The sequence below is a fragment of the Orcinus orca genome, chromosome 1 (genome assembly GCF_937001465.1).
Source record: "Orcinus orca chromosome 1, mOrcOrc1.1, whole genome shotgun sequence".
Classification (NCBI taxonomy): domain Eukaryota; kingdom Metazoa; phylum Chordata; class Mammalia; order Artiodactyla; family Delphinidae; genus Orcinus; species Orcinus orca.
The window spans coordinates 192557662-192582669 of NC_064559.1; the positions used below are offsets into that span (position 1 = coordinate 192557662).

A 25008-nucleotide genomic window follows, 5' to 3' on the forward strand; every position below is an offset into this window, starting at 1 on the left:
GCAACGAAGAGTAGCCCCCGCTCGCCGCAACTAGAGAAAGCCCACGTGCAGCAATGAAGACCCAACACAGCCAAAAATAAATAAATAAATAAATAAACAAATTTATTTAAAAAAACAAAAAACAAACCAAAAAACCATTGTACTGTCCCTTCCTCCTGTCACCCCCATCTCCCGGCCACCAGCACTGCTTCTGTCTGGCTCTCATTTTTGCCACAGCGCAGCTCACCTTTTCATATCCTATGTAGTTTGTTTTGTTTGTTGTTATCTCTGCCTCCTAGATTGTGAGCTCTGAGAGGATGAGGGTTTCTATTTGTCTGTGGCTGTATTTTTGACACCAAGAACAAACCGTGGCACATAGTGGTGTGCTCGGTAATTTTTGTATTAATGAATGTGTCGCTCTGTTTGCCGAGGACCTGTTCCATGCCAGGTTCTTGGCAGGGCCCTGGGGATCTGAAGCTGAAGGAGAGTGGTCGCTGCCTTCTGTCCCAGGTTTTTTGTTTGTTTTGAACAAAAACACCATTTGCCTGCTCAGCTGTGTCCTACTCCCTCAGCCTGCGGCCTTGGACCCTTTCTGACTGTTCTCGCCAAGTCATTAGATCCATCTGCCTGTGGTCCCAGGGCCCTCTGTTGAATTGTACCCGGTGTTATGCTGCTTCATGATGTTGCTGTCCTATGCCCTTCACTGACATGGCCCCGCTTCCACATTCGCTGGTTGGCGTGTGAAGGATCTGTTTTTGCTCAGCAATATCTGTGGGCTTGGAACTGGGCTTTCCACTTTCTCACCCTTTCTGACCGGGGTTTGAATTCTGTCTCTACCACTCACCATCTGTAGTGGCTTTGGACAAATCAGGTAGCTTCACTGAGGCTCAGTTTCCTCAACTGTGAAATAGGGCCAATATGGTACTTAACACATAGGGATATTATGAAAATTAAATGAAACAATGCATGTTTAGCAAAGTTCCTGGAATGAGTTATCCTTCAATAAGTGCTACCTTCTGTTATTATTATCGTTACTGAGTTGTTATGGGTTGAGCAAGTCATTTATGAAGCACATGTATGAATAGTAGTTGTCATTATTTCTTCCACCATCACAGCCACCGTAACCAGTCCTTTCAGTATCCCAGGTGCTCCCCTCCCTAGTATGGCCCACTAAACCCACGCTAGCTACTCTTTGATGTAACCTTACAACCGTTTACCTAACCTGGATTTTTTCTCATTCAGACCTGAACGAGGACTATGACCAATGGAACAAACTCATTGAAGGTATCGGACCATCACTAACCCCAGGGGCCCCACAGCATCTGTCCAGCCTGTAGGCACAACGGGTCATTTGTGAAAGGTCACTGAGCTGAGTTCCCATTGGGGGCCTACCCAGGGACACCCGTGTCCTCCTACCAGGAGGTGGTCATCATGACCCTTCTGCACAGATTGAGAGGATGTAATCACACTGCTGATTGGATAACCGGGTACTTGGATCTTTGACTTGTTGATCGTAAACTCATGTTGGGACTTGGGTCACTCACTGATTGGCAAACTGACTTTCTGGGGACTGAGCCCTGATGGTGTGGGGAACAAGCAGTGGGACGGGGCAAGGGAGGACCCAAGCCCCAGGCTGAGTACTGTGAACGCTGTTAACCCAGCCAGCTGACTCCCTCATCTTGGGCCAGTGTGGCTTCTGCAGTGGAAGAAATGGAGCCAAAAGATGGAGGGAAAATTCCCACTGTCCGGACCTCTAGCCCAACCTGCTGCTATTTCTTCCTCCCCCTCCCCCTTCTCCCTCCCCAGTGTTGCTTGGTGAGTTCTAAACGCTTTAGGTAGCTCTCTAGGATATGGACCACCATCAGATTTTCTGTTTATTTTCAAGCCTTCTCACTGCATGAAACATAGTCTCAGGCATTTAGTCAGGATGAAGTTATACTTGTGAGCCCGTGGAAGGGGCAGACAGCATTGTCCTGATAGCATAAGGAGAGAGGCTGAGGGACAACGGGTACCTCAGAAGCTCTGAATGTCTTAGAGTTTTGCTGAAAATGTAGCTTGACAGGAAACAACAGACGTAGGTTGGGGTGGAGAAGGGAGAATAACATTGTTAAGTAGCCATTTGATCAGGCCCTCACCACAAAAGTGAGGGAGTTTGGTCAGTTCGAATTCAGGAAGCCTTCCCTAGAGAGAAGTCTTAGGAACACTTTGGTCTTGCCTCTTACCTCAGATATCGTGAGCCTCCAACTTGCTCAGAATCAGGGTGCTGTAGTTGTCTTCTGGCTCTGAGGCCTTAGTCTCAAATTTAAGTCAAGATATAGGTTGAATTTCCATTCTGTTCCATTTTTAATATGAATGATATTAATACTCATGTTTGCCTAATGATATGTTTGCCTAGAATATTTTCTGTATTTAAACTGCATTACAGCAAGATGGGGAGCCATCTGGAAGTAACTTTTCCTTCTGTCTTTCTTTGATTGCTTACCACTTGTACCCATGTGGAAAAAAACTTCGAAAGGAAAGGAAGTCTTCCTAGTGATCTAGTTCAAAGCTGTCTGGGAACATCAACCTGAAACACCCCTCCCCACTACTCTAGACCTCTCACCTTGGCCCAAGTAGGGCACCCCAGAGGAAGCAAGAGCAAGAGGAAATGCGTCTCTATGCAACAGGGCCAAGGTCAGTGTCACCAAAGCAAGCTGGCACTGTCTCCCATCTCTCAACAGCTATTCTTTCTCAGAGGTGAAACACCAGATCCATTGAGGCTGTGGACCTACCTGGGGAGGATCTGTGGATTCCAGTGAGACAGAGCATAAGGAGAATATCGTTAAAGCCCTGGCTCTAGAGTTCTATAGCGTGGTTTTGAGTCCAGGCTTCACCACTGCTAGCTGGGTAAATTTGAGCAAATTATGTTCTCTTTTTAGTCTCAGTTCCTGCATTTCTAAAATGAGGATCTGCATTCTGAATAGTTAGGAGGATTAAGTGAAAAGATGTATAACCCATGGATTATTTAAAAGTATGTTTCCTACTTTCCAAACATGTGAGATTTTCCTAGTTACCCTATGGCTGTTGTTTTCTAGCTTAACTGCTTTTGGTCAGAGAAAATGACCCACGTGGTTTTCATTCTGAGACTTGCTTGTTGCCTCAGTGTGAGGTCAATTTTGTAAATGTTCCATGTATACTTCATGAGGCTGTACATTCTCAAGTTGTTGCCTCGCTGTTTTTACTCAAGAACACATTATGGATTTCCATCCATGAGAGCACATACAGATATATTGGAGGGCCTTTTAACCCCTAGACAGGGACCAGAGCCCCTCAGCAATCACAGAACCAGTAGAAGCCATCCCTTGTGCCTGGGGCTGGTTCTGCAGACGCTGAGAAGTCAGTTCTGACAGCATTAGAGCGTGAGACCCAACTTCTGCCTTAGACCCATAAATAATGCAGGTATATTTTGTGAAGACCTGGACCCTTCCTAGAGAAAGAAGTTGTTCGGAAACTGGATCCATCTCCTCTGTTCAGTTCATGTTCTGGTAATGACTCATTTATCTGATGTCATTGGAGTAGGTGAATTTTCCTCACTGAAAATTATCCTTTAAGTCACACAATATTATATTAACTATAATATTGAAGGGTAATTTACCAAAAAGATAATGCACACACTTCTTAATGTGATCTGACCTCATTTAACTTTTTAGAATGTTTCAATCAGGATAGATTCAATTATACAGTAGTAACAAACAATCCCAAAAAGCAATAAAAGTTTATTTCTTGCCTGTGCTTCTTGTCCTCTGTGGGTCAGCTCGAGACTCTCCTCTGCATCATTTTTTTGCGGTACGCGGGCCTGTCACTGTTGTGGCCTCTCCTGCTGCAGAGCACAGGCTCTGGATGCGCAGGCCCAGCGGCCACGGCCCACGGGCCCAGACTCTCCGCGGCATGTGGGATCCTCCCGGACCGGGGCACGAAACTACGTCCCCCGCAAAGGCAGGCGGACTCTCAACCACCGCGCCACCAGGGAAGCCCATCCTCTGCATCATTTTTATCCTCACTTGGGGAACCAGGCTGGCAGAGCTGCCATTATCTGGAAATGTTGCCATTGGCCATGGTGGAACAGGAAGAGAACATGGTGAAGCACCCACTTAGCCCTTAAAGCTCCTGCCCAGAAGTGACCCTCATTATTTCCACTCACATTTCATTGGCCAAAACTAGTCATCTGGCCGTACCTAACATTCCATACCATCCCCAGAGAACAAAAACACCTGTGACCAGGTCTAATGCCAGCGCAGTGGCGCCCTGTGATCTGTGAAGATATGGAGAGCTGTTTGCACCTACACTGCGTGGCTCCCAGCTGCTGGCCTCTTAGTTCTTTTCATTGCTTTTCATAGTTTGTGTTGTCTCCCTTGTGGTCAGCCTGCCAGCCATTACTCTTCACTGCCTTGACTGTGCCACCCCCCAGCAGCTCTCCCTGTTCACTTCAAATTTATACTTCTGATCAGCCATGCTATTTACAACTGTCTCAAGTAAAACTAAATAGTCACTGAGAGAGGGCTTTAGGGTTGTTCCTGCAACTAGAATGCACTGCCTTTAGTGCTTAGACTTTGTAATCCTTCCTTTGACTGCTCAGAGGGGGTATCACAGGCCTTTGGTCTTTTGTCCAGTTTTTTGTTAGCTTCCAGGGAATCAAAGGGCACCAGTTAAATGGCCTTTTAAATAAGCAAGGTAATCCTGCATATTAATTGACATGTGCTGATAAATTGCATTCTAGTGAATCCTTTCCGAAAGCAAAGAAGATGTCTTGGGTTTCTTTTGCATCTTCTTGTTCCCCATCCTGTTATAGGACCGTACCTGTGGAGGCATCCTAATGGTATAGGTATATTGTGAAGTTTCTGTGCACAGAGTGGTGTGTCAGTTAGGAAGGATGGTAAGTAAATACAGGATGGGATGAAATTCCTCATCCCTCCCACTTCCTGGACGTGTCAGGCTAAGACTGATTGGGTTCTTGTTATGCTCTCAGCACTCCCCAAGCCCCTTGCCAGCATGTGTCCTGATACAGCTCCCTTGCTTGCCCTTCTTCAAGAAGACTACTGGGCTCTTGAAATGTCAATTGATGGATTCCAACTCTATGTCTTGGCCTTGTGGGGAACCTTCGTCTGCCCCCTTTTTCTTCTGGGGCACCACTTACCCCTGGGCCTGCAAAGTGACAGAGGGACAGGAGAGGCCCATACTCTGTACATGGGATGTAGGAAGTCAGTAGGAAGCTCACTTCTGTCCCATCACAGCCAGATGCAGAGGCGAAACGTCCCTGGCCATAGCTGCATGGAAAACGGTATTATCATCATCGTAATAGCCAACATTTATTGGGCCCTTACTGTGTGTCCCAGACTGTGCTCAGAGCTTTACACGCATCATCTCATTTGCTGTTCACAGTAAGCCCATGAGGTCAGGTGGTATTAGCCTCATTTTATGTATGAGGAAACAGAGCCATAGAGAAGTGATTTGATCAAGCTCTCACCAGAAGGAATTTGGCAAAACTGGAATTTAGGCATCAAAATCCAAGCTCTTAATCACTGGGCCATATGGCCTAATAGATACACTTGGTTTTGCACCTTCCCCATCTCTTTAAACTGTCAGGTTCTGGACTTCCCTGTTGGTGCAGTGGTTAAGAATCTGCCTGCCAATGCAAGGGACACGGGTTGGAGCCCTGGTCCGGGAAGATCCCACATGTCGCGGAGCAACTAAACCCGTGTGCCACAATTACTGAGCCTGCACTTTAGAGCCGGCAAGCCACAACTACTGAGCCTGCATGCCACCGCTACTGAAGCCCGCACACCTAGAGCCCATGTTCCGCAACAAAAGAAGCCATCGCAATGAGAAGTCCGCGCACCGCAACGAAGAGTAGCCCCCGCTCGCCGCAACTAGAGAAAGCCTGCATGCAGCAACGAAGACCCAACGCAACCAAAAATAAATATAAATAAATAAATAAATTTACAGAAAAAATAAACTGTCAAGTTCTGAGGAGTGTAATTTCATGAGATTGAATCAAGAAGGTCAAACTCTCCAGCAATTTCTATATGACTTGTATTGAGATTCAGAAATATCCTGAGTGCTACTGAGAGGTGGGTTTGGGGGAGAGAACTGAGCTTTGCCGAGGACTGTGGGCCAGGTGCTCTGCTGATTTGCCAGATGAGGAAAACAGTTCAGGGATGAAGAACATGGTCAGAAATCAGACAACTCCACCGCTATTAGCCCTGTGACTCTATGCTAATTTGTTCACTTTTATGAGCTTCAACTTCCTCATGTGTAAAATGGGAATTCTGGTAGTATTTACCTCTTAGGGTTGTTTTAATAATTGAATGAAATAATTCATGTTATGCGCTTAGCACAGTGTCTATATTAAGGGCTTAATAATTAGCCATCACTAGTATTGTTTTTTTTTTTTTTTTCCTCACGGGCCCAGCTGCTCCACGGCATGTGGGATCTTCCCGGACCGGGGCACGAACCCGTGTCCCCTGCATCGGCAGGCGGACTCTCAACCACTGCGCCACCAGGGAAGCCCCACTAATATTGTTTTATTTGGTCCTCCTTACATACCCATAAGGTTAGGTATAATCTGCCCTTGTGCTGAATGGCCCCAAATGGTCTCGGTCTAATTCCTATTCCAGCTTCTCCAGTTTCAGTGAGTTTCCTCACATGAAGCTTGCTAACTGCCACTCAGCTACTACTGTCGTGGGAAGGTGGAGCTAGATGGAGAGAGACAGTTTTTCCATTCTTTTCGCTCTGATCTCCCTGCTCCTCACATCAAAAAATCAAAATCCACACCACAGTTCTAGCTGTGCAAGTTCTCTTCACCACCAGGGAGAGGCTACACTCCTAGGTTCTGGTTTGGGTTTTAATTTCACACCCTATCATCCGAACACACACATCTAAGCACCAGATGTAAACTGAAGGTCCTGAAATGTTGAGTGGGAGACTCAGAGAAGGTCTGTGTAGAAGTTGGCCAAAGGGACGAGGACCTGGGGATAGGGAGTTTGTTGTAGAGGCTAGTTTATGAATTTTTGTCTGCTGCCTTTGAGTCTGAGGTCAGGGGGTTAAAGTGCCCCGTGACCTCCTCAGGAGCAACTCCCAGGCCTGAGAATGGCCTGTGAATGACCTCTGCACAGCTCTCTCCCTCGCTGCCATATCCGCTGCCATATCCGATTCCTGTGAAGTCCTCTTGTTTCTTCCCTCGCCATGGTGCTCACGCCCAGCCATCCTTTCCATTTCACTTGAGTTTAGTCCCTCCATCAACTCACCCTGGAATAATTTTTACAGCCTCCTGGACTCGAACCTCTCTTTTCCCTTGCATTCTGCCGCCAGATCTACCTGACACACCTTTTTTTTTTTTTTTTTTGCGGTACGTGGGCCTCTCACTGTTGTGCCCTCTCACGTTGCGGAGCACAGGCTCCGGACATGCAGGCTCAGCGGCCATGGCTCACGGGCCCAGCCGCTCTGCGGCACGTAGGATCTTCCCGGACCAGGGCACGAACCCGCGTCCCCTGCATCGGCAGGCGGACTCTCAACCACTGCACCACCAGGGAAGCCCGACACACCATTTTTATAACAAAATACCGGGCTGGAAGTGTGGTCTAACAGAAAGATGACCAAACTAGTTGTCTGGCGCCCCGGGTTCTTGTCTTGACTCTCTCCCTGTCCCTCACTCTGTGACCTGTGTGTATGCTTTCCTCTCATGACTTCAGCTTCCCTATCTGCCAGCTGGGATATGGGGTGGTGGTCGAGTCTCCGTCACCGAGTTGTCAAGAATCTACAAGATTCCCTTTCCTCTGTAGAATTGCATCTGTGCCCCTTGCTGTCTGTTCTCGCCATACCTCTCCTGTCCTCTGCTTCTTTACCATGCATTTTTCTTTTTCCCCTTAATATGCCCACCCATCCCCCAAACAAACATGCATGCCCTTTCTCGTGATGTTTTTATGCTTGCGGGGCCTCCCAGCCTTGTTTCTGTGCATCCAAACACCACGATTCGTTTAGGCCCATTTCGAGTTCCACCTCGTCTACGAGAGCCTTCTTGATTAGATTCAGCTAACATTTGATCTCTTGGCCTCCTGCTCCCCAAGAGACATAGATTCTGTGCCATATTTAGTATTTCACTTTATTACACTATTCCAGGAGCAGGACCCATCTGTTGGATGGGAAAAGCATCCTCTTGTTGACTGACATGGGGAGCAGAGATTGCTGTCCCCTCCCCACATGCCCCCATCAGCAGGCTTCTTGTTCCCCAGCCAGACTTGGGAGCAGCTGGTGTTCGTCCAGCCCTCAGATGTCTCCAGCTGCTCCTGCTTCCTTTTTTTTTTTTTTTTTTGGTTTTTCCCAGATCCCAGCTGTGGGGCCCAGGGCAGAGCCCGTGACAGAGCGGCCAAGGGCAGGTGGAGTAAACTGAGATCCATGGACATGTAGCATTTGAGAGTTAAAAAGAGGGCAAAACTGAGCACAAATCCCACCAGTGTTGAATGAAGGAAAGTAGTTTGCCAGCTTATTTTTCCCATCTTGCTTTCATCTAAAAAAAGAAGCTGCTCAGAAATACAGTCCTCAGCCTGCTAAACCAGATGGTCCCTAGATGCTCAGCCTGCCAAGTGTGCATGTATAATTATTCATTTTCATGGAATCACACCCAGGTCTGAATTCAGACACTGACACTTTCTTTTGCCATTTGATCTAGAGCCAGTGAACCCTTCTGAGCCTTTCTTTCTTTTTCTGTAAAATGGGGTCACTAGGGTCTGCCTTGCCCACCTTGGGATTTTTTGGGGGGAGAGGGTTTCAATATAAAATGTAAGCGCGCTTTGTAATTTACAAAGCACTAGACAAGTATATGTTGCTGTTAATAATAAAAGGGCCATATTTTGTTTTTGCCATAGCGTGCTACTACTTAATAAGCACTTGTTCTGTGCCAGATACTGTGCTAAGTGTTTTACCTACCTTGTGGCATTTAACCCTAACAACATTCCTGGAAAGAAGTGCATGTTGCCCATACAACAGATCAGGAGAGTGAGGTTCACAAAGATTTGCTAGTCCAGCCATAGTCACTGGGCATGTATGTAAGTGCTGGAGCTAGGAACCTAAACTTTTGGGTTCCAAAAGCAGTGCTCTTAATTCCTGTTCATTCCTATCTAACAAAAAGAAAGCAGTTCTTTACCCTATGGAAGCTAAAATACCCCACAGTTTGATCTCCAGTAGATGTCCTAAGCAGTTGGGTCATGCAAAGAGTCATTCCTGTTGAAGACCTGACTGAGTCCTAACAGTATACCTTGAGTTGCTTTTCTAGCAGTAGAGGTAGCCTGGTTCCATCCATCCTTCCATCCATCCATCCATCTACTCATATAAAGTTAACAGTTCAGGTAACATATCTATCAGTACTGTACTCTATAAACAATGGAGCCAACCAGCTGGCAGAAAAAAAATTTTAAGTCTCTAACCCACATATTGTAGATTCATGATTTTCAGCTCTAGATGCACATCAGAATCACTTTGGAACTATATAAAAATACAGATGCCCTGGCCATGTCTCCAGAGACTCAGAGAAGCTCATTCAGAAGGAATAATGTGGGGACCAGGGGTGTGTGTGTGTGTGTGTGTGTGTGTGAGAGATAAACTCCAGGGGTATTTCTGATATGCAAGGGTTTTGAAAACCCTTGCTATGGTTGAACACTATTAGCCTATTTTACCTTCATTTATGGATCAGGAGTAATCGCTAGCTGGAAATATAGAATCATTAAATTTTAGAATTGGAAGAGCCCTTACATCTTTTGGTCCAAGAGGAAACCAAATCTCAGAAAAATTCATCAGGTAGTTGCCAGACTTTTAAATCCAGATCTTTTGACTTCCAGTCTAGTGCTTTAGATACATCCATGGGTAGCAGGGTTTTGTCGAATTATTAAGAAAATCCTCAGGACCCATTCACCATGACATCCATCATTTCCAGCCACCATACCTTGGAGTTTTTGTAGGGAAGGAGCCTGGACTAGACTCAAATGACCGTTCTCATATGTGTTCATTCATTCTATAAGTGTTTACTGAAGCCTGCATTATGGCTGGCCCTGTCCTCCTGGAACTGGATCTAGAGGGCAAGAAAGGCAAGTCATAGGAGGGCCCCATGTGATGAGTGCTATAATAGGGAGTGTATCAGGCTCAGAGGTGGCACACGGTGTTTGATTCAACTTCAGCAGAGGAGAGGCTAAAAAGTCTTCACAGAGTATCATATACTTGAACTTGTCATTTGTATTAGTTATCTATTGCTGTATAATAAATTACCCCCAAATTTAGCAGCTTAGAACAGCAAACATTATCTCACACTTTATGGCTCAGGAATTCTAGAATGGCTTAGCTGAGTGGTTCTGGCTTAAGATCTCTCATGAGGTTGCAGTCAAGATGTCAGCTGGGATTTCTGTCGTCTGAAGGCTTGACTAGGATTGGAGGATCCACTTCCAAGCTGGCTCACTCACATGGCTGTTGGCAGGAGGCCTCAGTTCCTTACCACGTGAAGCTCTCCATAGGGCCGCCGAAGACATGGCAGCTGGCTTCTCCCAGAGCAAGTGATCCAAGAGAGGATAAGGTGGAAGCTGCAATGTCTTTTATGACCTATCCTTGGAAGTCATACTCCATCATATCCACACAGGTCAGGCCTATTCAGTGTGGGAGGGGACCACACAAGGGCATGAATACAACCAGGTGGGGATTATTGGGGGCCATCTTGGAGGCTGGCTGCCTTGTTGTTGAAGACGAATGGAGTTTTCCAGATAGATGAGGGAGAAGAAAGGCCTTCCAGACAGAGGAAATAACATGTAAAGGCACAGAAATGTAAACATTAGAGCAGAGCATGGTCAGGACATTGTAATTGGCTTGGAGAAAACAGGTGAGAAATAGGGATATAGGGGCGCTTACTGAAGAAATCAAAGAAGGCCTTCTATGCCAAGTGAAGGAGTTAGGCCTTTATCAGGTAGACCAGTGGTTTTCAGATGTTTCTGCATATTGGAATCACGTGAGGAAATTTTAAAACTTCCAATGCCAAAGCTGCACCCGTATCAATTAAATAAGAATCTCTGGGAGTGGACCTGGACACCAGCAGTTTTTAAAGTTTCTCACTTGATTCCAATATGCAGCCAAGGTTGAGAAGCAGTGCAACCTCTGCTCACCTAGGAAAAGAAACTAGAAAGAACTAGAAAGAACTAGAAAGAAAAGAACTAGAAAGGCCCTGTCATCAGTACTCACCCCCTCACTCAGGTATTGTACGTTTCATCATCTCTACCAACAAGTAAGCAGAAATATCTAAACTTTAGCAGCCCCGAGTAAGTTCTCGGCATCCTAAATTGCCTGTTATTTATAAACTTCCAAACCTACTGTCGATGCCAATGTTCTTAGATTAACATAAGCACTCTAGAGGGGTTTTTTTTCTCCCCACTTAACACTGTGTCATATATGCATTTCTGCGTGGTCCTCACATCCAACAGTCTGAGGCAGTAGCGTGTAAAGGTTAGGGGCACGGCCCTCCGAGTCGGATGGACCTCTGGGTTTGAGTCCTGAGGACATCACTTATCCACTTGTTGGGTGACTTAGCCTCTCCAGGCTTCAGTTAACGCATCTGAAAGATGGTGATAACGCCTACCTCAAAAGATACTTGAGGATGTTAAATGAGATCATGTGTGTCAAGACCTCTGCCCCGTGCCTGGCATGTAGTTAGTGTTTAATAAATGTTTGTTATTATTCAGCATTCCAAATGGCATTTTAACACTCTGTTGCATCAACTCTCCCCCGCCTCCCCTCCCCCTCCCCGAGTCTGCTTAGCCGTTCTCTCCGTTGCCAGGGTATTTGAGCCATTTCTAGTTGTTTTTAGCTATAATATTATACATTTCTTTGTAGAAATTGGTGGGGTGTTTTTTTTAAAGTTATTTCCCTAACTTATTAGGTGTGGAATCTGAAGATTGGAGAGGTAAAGTAACTTGTCAAACAAAGGTCATACTGCTTTTTAGTGGCAGAGCTAGGACTAGGGACCAGGTCCCAGACACCCTGAGTCTTAACCGTTTGTTCTTTCTACCCTGCCACCCAGCCCCCATACTCACTGGAGACTTGAAGCCTGGCCCTTCTTGACTTCTCTTCTCCAGGCTGAATGAGTCAGATGTCCCATTGTATCCTCTGACACCTCCTCTCCCACCCTTTCATCATCTTAGAGGTCCCTCATCATCCCAGTATAATTGGAGCAGCGTCTCTGCTCATCCCCTGGGGAGTGGGAGCAGACGATGACTAATGCTTTGGAGACCCGGACTCATCTCTCGGCCCTTCTGGATCTCTGTTGGTTGATGTTGTGCCGTCAGATGGGGATGGGGATCCTGTCTGATTCAGACATACCCCTCCCTCCTACCTGGACTGCTGTCTGACTTCACCAAACCCACCTTCTCAGAACAGTAGAGTTTAAAGGGACCAGAGAGACCATTCTCTATCCCAGCCCCTGTTATTTTAAAAAGTGAAGAAACTGAGGCTCAGCGATACAGGTTGATCAGTAGCAGATCTGGGACTGGAACCCGAGCCTCCTGACTTCCAGTGTGGTGTTGGGGAGAGGGCACTGGAGCCAGGCAGGCCGGAGTGTGAGTCCCAACTGTGTGAACTTGGGCAAGTGAGTTAAAACAATGCTCAAGTTCCTTTTCTGTAAAATGGCGATACCCAGCTTGAGGATGTTACAAGGGTTAAATGAGATAATGAATGTAGAGAATGGAGCACTGTGTTCAGCAAATGGTAGTTATTAGGTACAGCACAGTAGTTATTAGGTATTAGGATTTAGAGCTTGGGCTTTGGAATCAGAGAAACTATTCAAATCCTAGACACCCACTTATCAGCTACGTGGTCTTGGACAACTTGGTTTAAGGAGATCTTGCGTTAACAAGAGCTAGTACTTGCTGAGTTTCCTTTTTCCAGGCATTATGCCAAGTGCCTTAGAGATATTATCTCATGTAACTTTCCCAACAATTTTTTGAGATAGGTAACGTCAATATTCTGATTTTATGAATGAAGATACTGAGGCATGAATCAATTTATTTTCTGATTAATCTCTAGTTTGAATTCTTTTCTGCCAAACACACCCCTCTTCTCTCCCTCAGTGCCTAAGAATTTTCTCCTGCCTTTGAGCTTTGGAACAGGCTATAGTCTCTCTCTCTCTCTCTCTCTCTCTCTCTCTCTCTTTTTTAAATTTTATTTACTTTAGGCTGCGTTGGGTCTTCGTTGCTCTAGTTGCGGCAAGTGGAGGCTACTCTTCGTTGCGGCGTGCAGGCTTCACATTGTTGTGGAGCAAGGCTCTAGGCACGTGGGCTTCAGTAGTTGCAGCACGCAGCTCGGTAGTTGCGGCACGTGGGCTCTAGGGCGCACGGGCTTCAGTAGTTGTGGCACACGGGCTTAGTCGCTCCCTGGCATGTGGGATCTTCCCAGACCAGGGATCAAACCCGTGTTGCCTGCTTGGCAGGCAGATTTGTAACCACTGTGCCTCCAAGGAAGTCCTCAGGCTATAGTCTCTTAAATGTCACCCCCTTCTCTTCACCGAGTTATTTTCCTCTACTCTTTCCAGCATTGCTGCTAACTCTCCTCCTCTAAGAATCCTACTCTGTAAGCCTCATACCAGCTGCCCCAGCATCTTCTCTCTCCTGTCTGCTGTCAGCTGTGGATCTATTCCTCAGGTTTGTTAGTTTTATTTTTCTTGGTATGTATCTCCTATCCAGGTCCTCGTGGTGCACTCTGGTTCCCCCTTAACACAAAGCACTTCCCACAGGACAAATGTCCCTGGCCAATGCAATGCAACCAACATCATACCTGCTTGTGTCACTGCTGGACCAGGTGCTGGGTGCTGTCCTGACCCTTGAAGCCAGGCTGACAAATCATATACTGCTTACCACTGCTCCACAAAAGCGAGACTCAGATTTCACACCCAAAATGTGCAAGTCTGAAAACATGAGTGCTGGCAAAAATGCGGAACATTGGACCACTCCTACCCTTCTGGTGGGACAACCACCCTGGAAATATAGAGTCGAAGATGCTCATATCCTCCCATCAGCAGGTGGTATATGTCTAAAGAAATCCTTGCTCACACATACCCGTGTACAAGGAAACACATACAAAAATGGTTCTTGCAGCATATAAATGTTTCTTCATAACAAAAGTTATTGCTTCCCAGAAAGCTCCAGCTAGAGTTTTTACAAATAATGAAAATACTGAATTTTTAAAAATCACACTTCATTAAATGTTTTATTGTGGTAAAATAGATATAACATAAAATTTACCATTTTAACCATTTTTAAGTGTACAGTTTTGTGATATTAAGTACATTCAGGTTGTTGTGCAACCCCAAATCACGTTTTTTAATGTGCATATGTTTAAATATCTAGATGGTAGAACCTAGTAAATTAGGAAATACCTATGTTATTAACAAAACATTAAATGGCCAATATTTTCATTCACCTTAGCATTTAACTGCCTCTTTTTTCCTGTTGACATAATAGAATGTGTTGTTATTTTTTTTCTCTCTGATTCTGTGCTTCTATTTTTTCCAACTTTAAATTATGAAAAAATTCAAACAGAGAAAAGCTAAAATAAAAATACAAGGAACACCTTTAAATCCACCACCTGGATTTAATAATACGGAGGCTCTTCTCATTCTTCTTCAGTTTATGAAATGCCACCTTCATAAGTCTCTAAGGTTAGTTTCCCTCTTTCCTGTCTCCCATTCAGGTCCATTTCGTGCTGGGATTCCTTTTCCATTTTGCCAGATTATGTGTACTTTTTTGAAATGAAGCATGAGAGGGAAACTTGTAGGACCTCAATCTTGCGTATGCTCATTTGGCTGGGGAAAGAATTCTAGGTTCAAATTCATTGTTTCCCTCAGAACTTTGAAGACCTCACTTTTTTGTCTTCCAGCATACAGTATTGTAGGTAAGAGGTCTGATGCCAATCTAAGTCTTGGTCCTTTATTTGCAGAAACTTTGGAGGTGGACCTTTATCCTCAAAGGTCAGAAACTTCACCAGTATGTGCCTAGTTATGCATCTCTTTTTGATCGAAAGACATTTATGAATAAAGGACTTGGTTGATTGGTATACACAGATAGCCGGTTTAGGTTTCCTCTGAAGCATGTAAGTTTTCCTTTCACAGAGGATCTCTTTCCTGAGTGGGAGGTCTGACCGTGGGCTCTGACAAGCGGGCAGGGCCTGTCAGTAAGAGGCTTCTCTTTAGGCAGTCTTGGGATCTCCATAAGTGCCAAAATAAAGAATGGAATAATGTGTTAGGGGTCTGTTCGTTGCAACTGACAGAAAACAGACTTGATCCAGTTTAAGCAAAAAGAATTTATCGGCTTAGGAAGTTTGAAGTGGGGTTGCTGACTGCATGGTGGCAACATGGCTGCCAGCAGCCCCAGATTCCCTTCATCCTTACGATCCATGATACTGGAGGAAGATCCTGAAGATGTTCTCTCCAGGGACCATATTGTTAGACGCCACGGAAGGAGGCTGACTCTGCTTGGATTCTGTACCCTCCTCTTGGACCAGTCACGGTGGACAGGAGTTAGGTACCGAAATTGGCCAGGCCTGAGCCGTGGCCCACCTCTGATGCCTGGGGCAGGCGTGGCACTGTGACTGACTGTTCACAGAACCATGGGATGGCAAAAGGGCAGGCAACCTCCCAAAGGGCAGAATTCCAGGCAGATGGACACCCATATCCTCATAGGGATTCTAGGGTATTTCATTCCCAGATGGAGTCGTTTCTTTCTCTTCTGGGGCCTCTGGCTTTTTCACTTGGGAATCCTCCCTAAGATCTCTCACTTTGTTTAGAAAGTACTTCCAATACCTTTAAGCAGATTTTAAAGCAGCCATTCAACCATGGATGCATGGAAGTAGCACTATTCATCTGAGGAAATTTACCCTAAAAACCAAATCATTAAATTTGTATATATTTTTTACTGTCAAGTGACACATGTTAAGCAGACATCCTCAATTGCACTCTGAGCCCCAGGCAATGCCAGCTCTCACCCTTGGAAATCAAGGACGGAGAGGGGCTCAGAGACATGGTAGAAGTCAGGAATGGAGTCAAGGTTAATGATGGAATGAAAGTCAGGGGTAGGGTGAGCATCAGATGGAAAGTAAGGGTTGGATATGTCTTTTATAAGCGACTTGATAGTATTTAAATGGTAATTTTATATTTTGACTCAATTCTATCAAAATGTCTCCCATGTCAAAATGTCCGCCATATCAATTGGCTTAGCCACACTGCCCTGCTTTGAAGCACAGTTAGACTGAAACTCAGATGGCTGACTCTCAGGCCAGTACTCTTATCAGATAGGGCACGGTCTCCTGGCAGATTAGGCTTACGCCGGGGCAGGACAGATTCCAGGCCCAGACTCTGCCCTCATTTGTCTCCCACAGGTCACTGCCTGAGCAGTTGGCCTGAGCAGACGCTCCACCCATCCTTTGTCTCACTCCCCACACCCCCTTCCTCTCCCTCCTGGGTTGCAGATCTGGAAGGTGAGTGTGGAACAGGCAAGGGTGAGCTACCTGGCTGCTTCCACTCCCAGCCCCCAGCCCCAGCCCTTGCCACTCAGTCTCTCTAGCCTCCTTGTTTTTGATAAATAAAGCTGAGGCCCAGAGGATGCCCTCACTTTCCTGCTGCACCCAGTTTAAGCTTGGGAGCTGCAGAGCCTGTAAGACTTCCTCTAAACTTCTTTGGGTGGCTGGGAAAAGAGGCCACAGCCCCTGGATCCCGGGGCTGGAGCCCAGGTGTAAACAGAACAATTGCCTGCCCAGAGAGCAGTCCCTCTTCACTTTAGGGTTTTAGCCTTGAATAGCTATTTTTATTTAGTTATGTTTTTTGTTTTGATTTCCCCTTTCCCCCCCACCCATGTATTTTCCCACACCTCCCCCTGCCCAGCAACCCCATTCTTGATTAAAAGATGCTGTCTTAGTCAGTTCAGGCTGCCATAACAAAGTACTGTAGGGTGAGAGGCTTAAATAACAGACATTTATTTCTCACAGTTGCGGACGCTGGAAGTCCAAGATGAAGGTGCCAGCTGATTTGCTTCTGGGTGAGGCCCTTCCTGGCTTGCAGACAGCTGCCTTCTCTCTGTGTCCTCACATGGCAGAGAGAGAGAGAGCAATCTCTCTCTCTCTCTTCCTATAAAATCATTAATTCTACCGTGAGGACTCCACACTCATGATCCTGTCTATACCTGATAACCCTCCCAAAGGCACCACTTCCAAATACTATCACATTGGGAGTTAGGGCTTCAACATTCGGGGGGAAGATACAAACACTCAGTCCATAATAGATGCTTATTATAGAAAATTTTGAAAAATACACAAAAATAAAACAGAGGAAAAGCACAACATACTCTACCATCAAAAGATAGTGTTAGAGACTTCTAGCATATTTCCTTCAAGTATTCCTCAACAATTACATTATTTTTTATTTTATTTATTTATTTATTTATTTATTTATTTTTTGTGGTATGTGGGCCTCTCACTGTTGTGGCCTCTCCCATTGTGGAGCACAGGCTCCGTATGCACAGGCTCAGCGGCCATGGCTCACGGGCCCAGCCACTCCGCGGCATGTGGGATCTTCCCGGACTGGGGCACGAACCCGTGTCCCCTGCATCGGCAGGTGGACTCTCAACCACTGCGCCACCAGGAAAACCCTATTTTTTATTTTTTAAAACTATTTATTGGCTTCCTTGGTGGCGCAGTGGTTAAGAGTCCGCCTGCTGATGCAGGGGACATGGGTTTGAGCCCTGGTCTGGGAAGATCTCACATGCTGCGGAGCAACTAAGCCTGTGCGCCACAACTACTGAGCCCGCGTGCCACAACTACTGAAGCTCGTGCACCTAGAGCCTGTGCTCTGCAACGAGAAGCCACTGCAATGAGAAGCACATGCACCGCAACGAAGAGTAGCCCCCACTCGCTGCAACTAGAGAACGCCCGCATGCAGCAATGAATACCCAACACAACCAAAAATAAATATATAAAATAAATTTATATTTAAAAAATATTTATTTAATTTATTTTATGTATTTATTTTGGCTGCGCTGGGTCTTAGTTGTGGCATGCTGTATCTTTAGTTGAGGCACGCAAGATCTTTTAGTTGTGGCATGTGGACTTCTTAGCTGTGGCATGTGGACTTCTTAATTGCGGCATGCATGTGGGATCTAGTTCCCTGACTAGGGATCGAAACTGGGCCCCCTGTATTGGGAGTGCAGACTCTTACTCACTAGACCAGCAGTCCCCAACCTTTTTGGCACCAGGGACCAGTTCTGTGGAAGACAATTTTTCCATGGATGCGTGGTGGGGTGGGGTGGTTCAGGCGGTAATGCGAGCAATAGGGAGTGACGGGGAGTGATGGGGAGCGACGGGGAGCAATGGGGAGCGATGGGGAGTGATGGGGAGCGGCAGATGAAGCTTCGCTAGCTTGACCGCCACTCACCTCCTGCTGTGCGGCCCGGTTCCTAACAGGCCTCGGACCTGTACCAGTCCGAGGCCTGGGGGTTGGGGACCCCTGCAATAGACCACCAGGGAAGTCCCAACACTTACTTTAAAATATATATATTATACATAAAACTTTGTGTCTTATAAACATTTTCCCGTACTAAACAATCTTTACATTTTATAATATTTATGTATTCACCATTTTAAATGAGTGAATAATATTTTACTCCGTAACTGTACTATAATTTATGTAAGCAATCTCCTAATGCTGGATGCTGAAGTTGTTTTTACTTTTTTACTGTAAAAATTAACGTCGTTTCTTGTGATGGAACTATTCTGTCTTGACTATGGTGGTGATCCCACAAATCTACATGTGATAAAATTGCATAGAACTAAATAAACACAAATGAGTGCACACAAAATAGTTAAATCTGTCGATTGTTTGAATGGTAATTCCTTGATTATGATTATACAAGATATTATTGCCATAGACTGAATGTTTTTGTCTCCTCAGAATTCATATGTTGAACCTAATCCCCGTTGTGATGGTGTTTGGAGGTGGGGCCTTTTGGAGATGATTAGGAGGATATTCAGGAGGGAAGAGTCCTCATGAATGGGATTAGTGCCCTTATAAAAAGGACACCAGAGAGTTCCTCCTCCCCTTCTACTATGTGAGGACACAGTGAGAAGACAGCCATCTATGAACCAGGAAAGGGGCTCTCATTAGACATGTAATCTGCTGGTGCCTTGGTCTTAGACTTCCCAGTCTCCAGAACTCTGAGAAATAAGGGTTTGTTTTTTAAACCACCAAGTCTGTGGTATTCTTGTTCTAGCAGCCCAAACAGACTAAGACAGTTACCACTGGGTTAAACTGGGGAAGGGTATATGGAATCTCTCAATATTATTCTGTAAAACTGAATGTTAACCTAAAAATTAACTCAAAATAAAAAGTTTTTGAAAATCCACTATGGTCGACATCTTTTGTATGTACATGTGTACATCTCAACTCCTAATTATTTCCTTAGGGTAGATTCCTAAGAGAGAAATTACTCAAAAGAAAATTGAGTAGAAATAAGAGCTCTCAATCACAGCACATTGAGGTTTATTGGCTATCACCCAAGAAGCTGCATGGGCATGGAAAACTGATCTGTATGTCAGCAGAGGGGGGAGGGATTAGCCATACTCACAGACTGTTCTACAAACCCTGAATGCCAGTGTACTAATTTACAAGGAGAAATGTAAGTGGAGGGGACTAGACTCTCCTTTCTCTCCCCGTAGACCCTCCTCTGGCAGAGCCATGTTATAATCAGAAGATTGATTGGTGATATGGGTGCAGTCAGAGCCAGGGGAATTAGGTGACATGATCAAAATGTTCAAGATATCAGGCCAAGGCCTGCTACAGCCCTGCTACATAGTAGGGCTAAACCACTGCCACCAGGGACACACAAATGGGTTCCTGGGCCAGGGCACCCTTCACTTAGTATGTAGTGCTCGAGTGGGGACATCCTATGTTTGCCTCTATAACTCTCCACTTCTGTGCTCCCAAGGTTTACTAAGCCCTGTTCTATACACTACATTGTCTCTTTAGTTGTGTGAATATATTCTAGCGAGTTATAGTCAAATCTTGTTGGCCTGGGAAACCGTCTGTTTCTTTAAGGCACTTGTCCTTGACCCCTGGCTCAGTGGCCCTCTGGAAGGCTCCAATCCCCTCTGAAATTGTATGCAAAATGTTGAGTGTATGGTCAAATGTGCATTTTTCTGGAGAGAGAGTTTGTTGTGTTTATCGGATTTTCAGAAAAGGATATTAATTTAATAGCGAATGTCATGTGGTCCCCAGGTTCCAGGCCTGGTAGTGAGGGTTTTACATACATTATCTCATTTAATCCCCCCTGAGGTTAAGAAACTTCCCCAAGTTATCAGTTGGAGCAAGTTAAAGAACTACTGCTTTAAAGTGACTTCGTGGGAATTCCCTGACAGTCTGGTGGTTAGGACTCGGCGCTTTCACTGCTGGGGCCTGGGTTGGATTCCTGGTTGGGGAACTAAGGTCCCGCAAGCCTGGTGGCATGGCCAAAAAAATAAATAAATAAAAGTGACTTCATAAATCTCTTCTCTGGTACAGTCAGTGTCTGTGCTGCAGGGAAGTCTTATCTGCACACCCCACCCCCGCCCTTATCTTCCTAAATGAAAAAAAAGTTATTGGCAACAAGCATACACATGATCCATACCAAAGCTGTGGAATGGCTTTGTTGGTTCTTCCTAGAGACTGAGCTCTGTTGTCCGCCCAGCATCTCTAGTTACCTGTTTTATTTTCTTATACACAGATCCCTGTGTGCACTCAAATTAACTTGTGAACCAGCACCTCGTATCTGCATCTCACCCACTTTGACAGCTTGGATGCCAATTTCTCCTATAAATCCTTTTCTTCCAAAAAGCAGGCCCGCTGTCTGTTTATTCTGTCGGAGTCTAGAACCTTCAGGTTTTCTAAAGGACCATTGGGTTGCTTTTTATCAAAAGTGGAATGCATTTCTGCCCACTTTCCAATAGAAAGTCAGGCAAGAGGTTATTCAACATTCACTTATTCACTGAATGATTCACTCATTTTCCAGACACTGTTCCAAGGTGCTAGGGATATGGATAAAGATCTTTGCCTTCCTAGAGTGGAGGTTGTATGGGAAGGAAACAGACAGTAATCAAATAAACAAGTAAAGATACAGTAGGCCAGATGCTTTTAAGTGCTGAGAAGAGAAAGAAAATAGGGGGACTTCCCTGGTGCTCCAGTGGTTAAGACTTTGCCTCCCAATGCAGGGCGTGCGGGTTCAATCCTGCTCGGGGAGCTAAAATCCCACATGCCTTGTGGCCAAAAAACCCAAAAAAACATAAAGCAGAAGCAATATTGTAACAGGTTCAATAAAGACTTAAAAAAAAAAAGGTCCACATCAAAAAAAACCTTGAAGGAAAGAAAGAAAATAGGGACAGGGCATAGAGAGCCCCAGGAAGGAGGCAGTGTGTGGTTTACTCTGGGTGGTCAGAGAAGGCCTCACCGAGAAGTGGCAATTGAGCAAAGATCTCTGTGGTGTAGCAGAGAAAATGTGGGTTTAGGGGGTCAGACAGGCCTAAGTTCAGATCTTGGCTCTGTCCTTTTTATTGTGTGACCTTGGGCTATACACTTACCCTGAGCTTTAGTTTGTCCATTTACAGCAATGCAAGTAAAAGTACCCATTTTATCACGATGTTGGAATGAAATAATATATATAAAGGATCTGGCACCAGAACTATACATGGGAACCACTGTCATAGCATTTGCTAGATGACAATGAGAGTCCGTTCAGTCCAGGGTTCTCTTACTTTTGGAGGGTCTCACTTGGGTCTGAAGGACCAAGGAGTGGGGCTGGAGTCTCCGTCCCTTCCTGAGTTCTGTACCAAGATGGGGTATAAATTTTCTCCAGGGATGATTTAGATGAAAGTCACTCTGCAGCAATATGAACACTCCTCTCTGAAAAGAGAAGCTCTTCATTTGTAAGAAAGACTCCTCATATTTCTCTCTTCTCTCTCTCTCTGAGAAGGGTGTGGTCTCCAATCTAGTTCACTGATTGCAAAAACCTGGGCTGATTCAACACACTTGATCTCCTTTCATCTCTCTACCACTTGCTTAAAATAAGAGCGCATTGCTATTCTGCCCACGGGCTGCATCTAAATCATAACTAGGTTGGGTGTTGAATACATTTTTCCCTCTTCTGTTAAATACCATTTTCATCTGTGCTGAGCCCACAAGCCCTGAGACGACAGTGTCTGCTTTAGCGGCCCACACGTGGGCCTGAGGGAATACACGGGTGTTGAAGGACCCCTCCCTAGCTCAGAGTGAGACCCCCTCCTAAGACCTGTTTGTCTCCCACCGAAAATCCTCCTATACCTGCAGCTAGCCAAAGCCACCTTCCAAGCTGTCACCAGTTCCTCCTTCTGTCACCATCTTTCATTCCTTGGTGAGGGTAAGAGGGCTTTGTGAGTCTTTGAGTCTCTAGTTTCTCCTGCAAAGGCTTGAATCTAAGCACCCGCTGGACTCAAGCCGCCCCTTTTTTTGACTCTTGTTATAGGAGATAGAAAATTAGCAAAATGAGGAATTCAAGGAACTCCAAAAAGCAGTTTCATAAACATGAATTAAAAGAGACACGACTTCTAAAAAGAATTATGTCATACTCTAAATTCAGCCTGAAACTCATGTTTTTTCATCTCTGATCTTCTCTCTTCTGAGCTTTAACTCCTCCCACGTACTTCCTCTCCTCCTCCTTCCCATGAAAAGGGTCAGCATTATTGTCATCATTTGAACAGACAATCACATCAGCCCCACCGGGGAGGGAGTCAGTGACTTGGTCCAGATGAGGATGTGAGGCTTCCCGGAGGACCGACAGGATCCTGAAGTGTCCCTTGACTGCCTCATCATTTTAATCACTGTGAATTTTTCCTTTTCAGTCAGGCTCCATGCACTTGTATTAAGAAATCCTTGCCCCACCATTGCAGACATCAGGTATAAGGAAAGGAAAAAGGGTAAGTGGCCCATTCTGCTTTGAGAGAACTGAAGGTAACTGGGAAAGCCAAGGGTAAGGGCCCCAGAGAGAGTCAGGAATACAGGAGAGAGGATCAGAGGCAGCCTCTGCCTCTCAGCTGGAGAAGTGGCACTATGAAGGAAAGGGTTCCAGCAGTGGAGGTGGATGGCATTGAGCCAACTACAAAAATGGCAAGAAAACAGACTCTGAAGCTAGTCATCCTCTATGCAATCCTGATTCTGCTATTTCCTAGCTGTGTTGTCCTAGACAAGTTACTTTGCCTTTCTGAGCCTCAGTTTCCACATCTGTAAAATGGGAATGATAATATTTCTACCTTGTAGAGTCGTTGTAAGGAATACATGAGATGATACATAAGAAAGTGCCTAGCACAGTATACAATAAACGGTAGCTATAATTATTAAACGTCTACCATGTGCTAGGCACTGTGCCAGTTACTGGAAATACTTGAATAAAGCAGATTTCTCACCTCTGAGGAGTTTATTTTGTGGATAGGACAGGCAAGTAAATATTTACCAAACAGTACAATAGGAACGGCACTGTCTATAGCTTTGGAATAGATCTCCCTGTCTCTAGGTGAAGTTAATTGTGTGGGAACAAAGACTGAACTCATGACCTTAATAATGGGAACATAAAAAAAGAAAAATAGCAGATAGCAACTGCCTATTTCCAGGGAGAGGGTATAAAATGTCGCGGTAGTCAGCCATTTCATTTTATGCTCTGCGAGGCCTTATAATATTTGAATAACTGAAGAGGTGAGTGTGGCTTTTCTGGTGCCTTAATAAAAGTAATTGTCCCTAAGGCCCTGTGCCTACCAACCCCTACCCCAATGAAGACCAGCAGGGTCGGGACTGGTATGTTACAGACCTCCCACCCACATCTTAGAGGGGAAAATAAGTAGCAAGATGGCCAAAGGGTAATCTGGGAAGAGGCTGCTGCCCGGAATCTGGTGAACCTATTACCTACCAGTAAGTAGATCATTTTTATGAGGTCAAGGAATTTAAGAAAATGCCTTTTTGCAGGTTTAGATTGAAGTGAAACCCTTTACCCTGCCCTTTCCCCAGCTGGCTATAGGGCAGTGACAGGAAAGGCAGGAATGATATGACAGAGGGCAGCTTGTGCCAGTGACTTCTGCTTAAACATAGAGCTCCGAGGCCATGTCCTGGCACAGGTCTGAACTTGAGGCCTTGTCCACCTTGCCTTGTATTTGCCATGTCACTTTTGTTTTTCCCCTCATATGCGTATGAAACAGAGAATAAATTCTCTTACGCCCTGGATGGCCACAGATTCTATAATCGCCCTGTGAAGAAGACACGTGCCACTTCTTAGGAACTGAGGCTCAGAGAAAGTAAATGACATACCCAAGATCCAATAGCTAGAAAGTGGAAACCCCAAGACTGGAGCCCAGCTCTGCTGGCTCTGGGCCCAGTGCTTCCACAGTTTCAGATGAATTCTTCCTTGGGCTGTGCATTTGGGCTTTTGCTAAGAAGGAAAGGTTCCCCGCAAAGGACCAAAGGATCCTTAGCCTCAAGCTGTCTTCCTTTTCCTGACATCCCTTTTCATGTGGGACATGAGGAAGCCAGTGGTGGCAGTGGAATGAGCCCCAGCTCCAGAGTCAGGAGGTCAGAACTCTCCTATGACTCTGTGCCATCTCTCCTGTGACCTTGCGCAGGTCACTGTACCTCTCAGCATCTTGGAGTCCTTGTCTACCAAAGGGACTCATATTCCTCTCCCTGCCTACCTCTTGGGTATGATGAGAAACAAAGTAACAAACAATGTCAGAAATGCTTTGAGAGTCTTAAAAACATGCTAACAGATGCAAGGCATGATTCTGAACATCTTCACACAAAAATGAGGGCTGGCGGCCCTCAGATTGTTTCTTTCATTCATTCACTCAATGCTGGAAAAGTGTTTATTGAATACTTCCCCTGTGCTAGACACTGTGTTAAGTACTGGGGACCCAAGAAAATCCCCAGGCTATGAGGAATTC

The 25008-nt window shown here is 45.4% G+C and overlaps 1 protein-coding gene across 10 annotated transcripts in view; it reads left to right on the plus strand.

Moving 5' to 3' along the window:
* The window catches only part of LOC101281308 (zinc transporter 2), an 81277-nt gene extending 67334 nt beyond the window's left edge, over positions 1-13943 (plus strand). For 2 of the 10 annotated variants that reach the window (XM_049703693.1, XM_033422521.2), the window contains one exon: positions 1222-3750. In XM_049703693.1, coding sequence (XP_049559650.1) covers positions 1222-1240 — 19 coding nt within the window. In that variant the 3' untranslated portion in view covers positions 1241-3750. Of the gene's footprint in view, positions 1-1221; positions 3751-5601; positions 5984-13721 lie in introns of those variants that run through there. The other 8 variants (XR_007474395.1, XM_049703664.1, XM_049703679.1 and 5 more) reach the window with 8 other exon arrangements.
* Positions 13944-25008: the final 11065 nt, after the last annotated feature.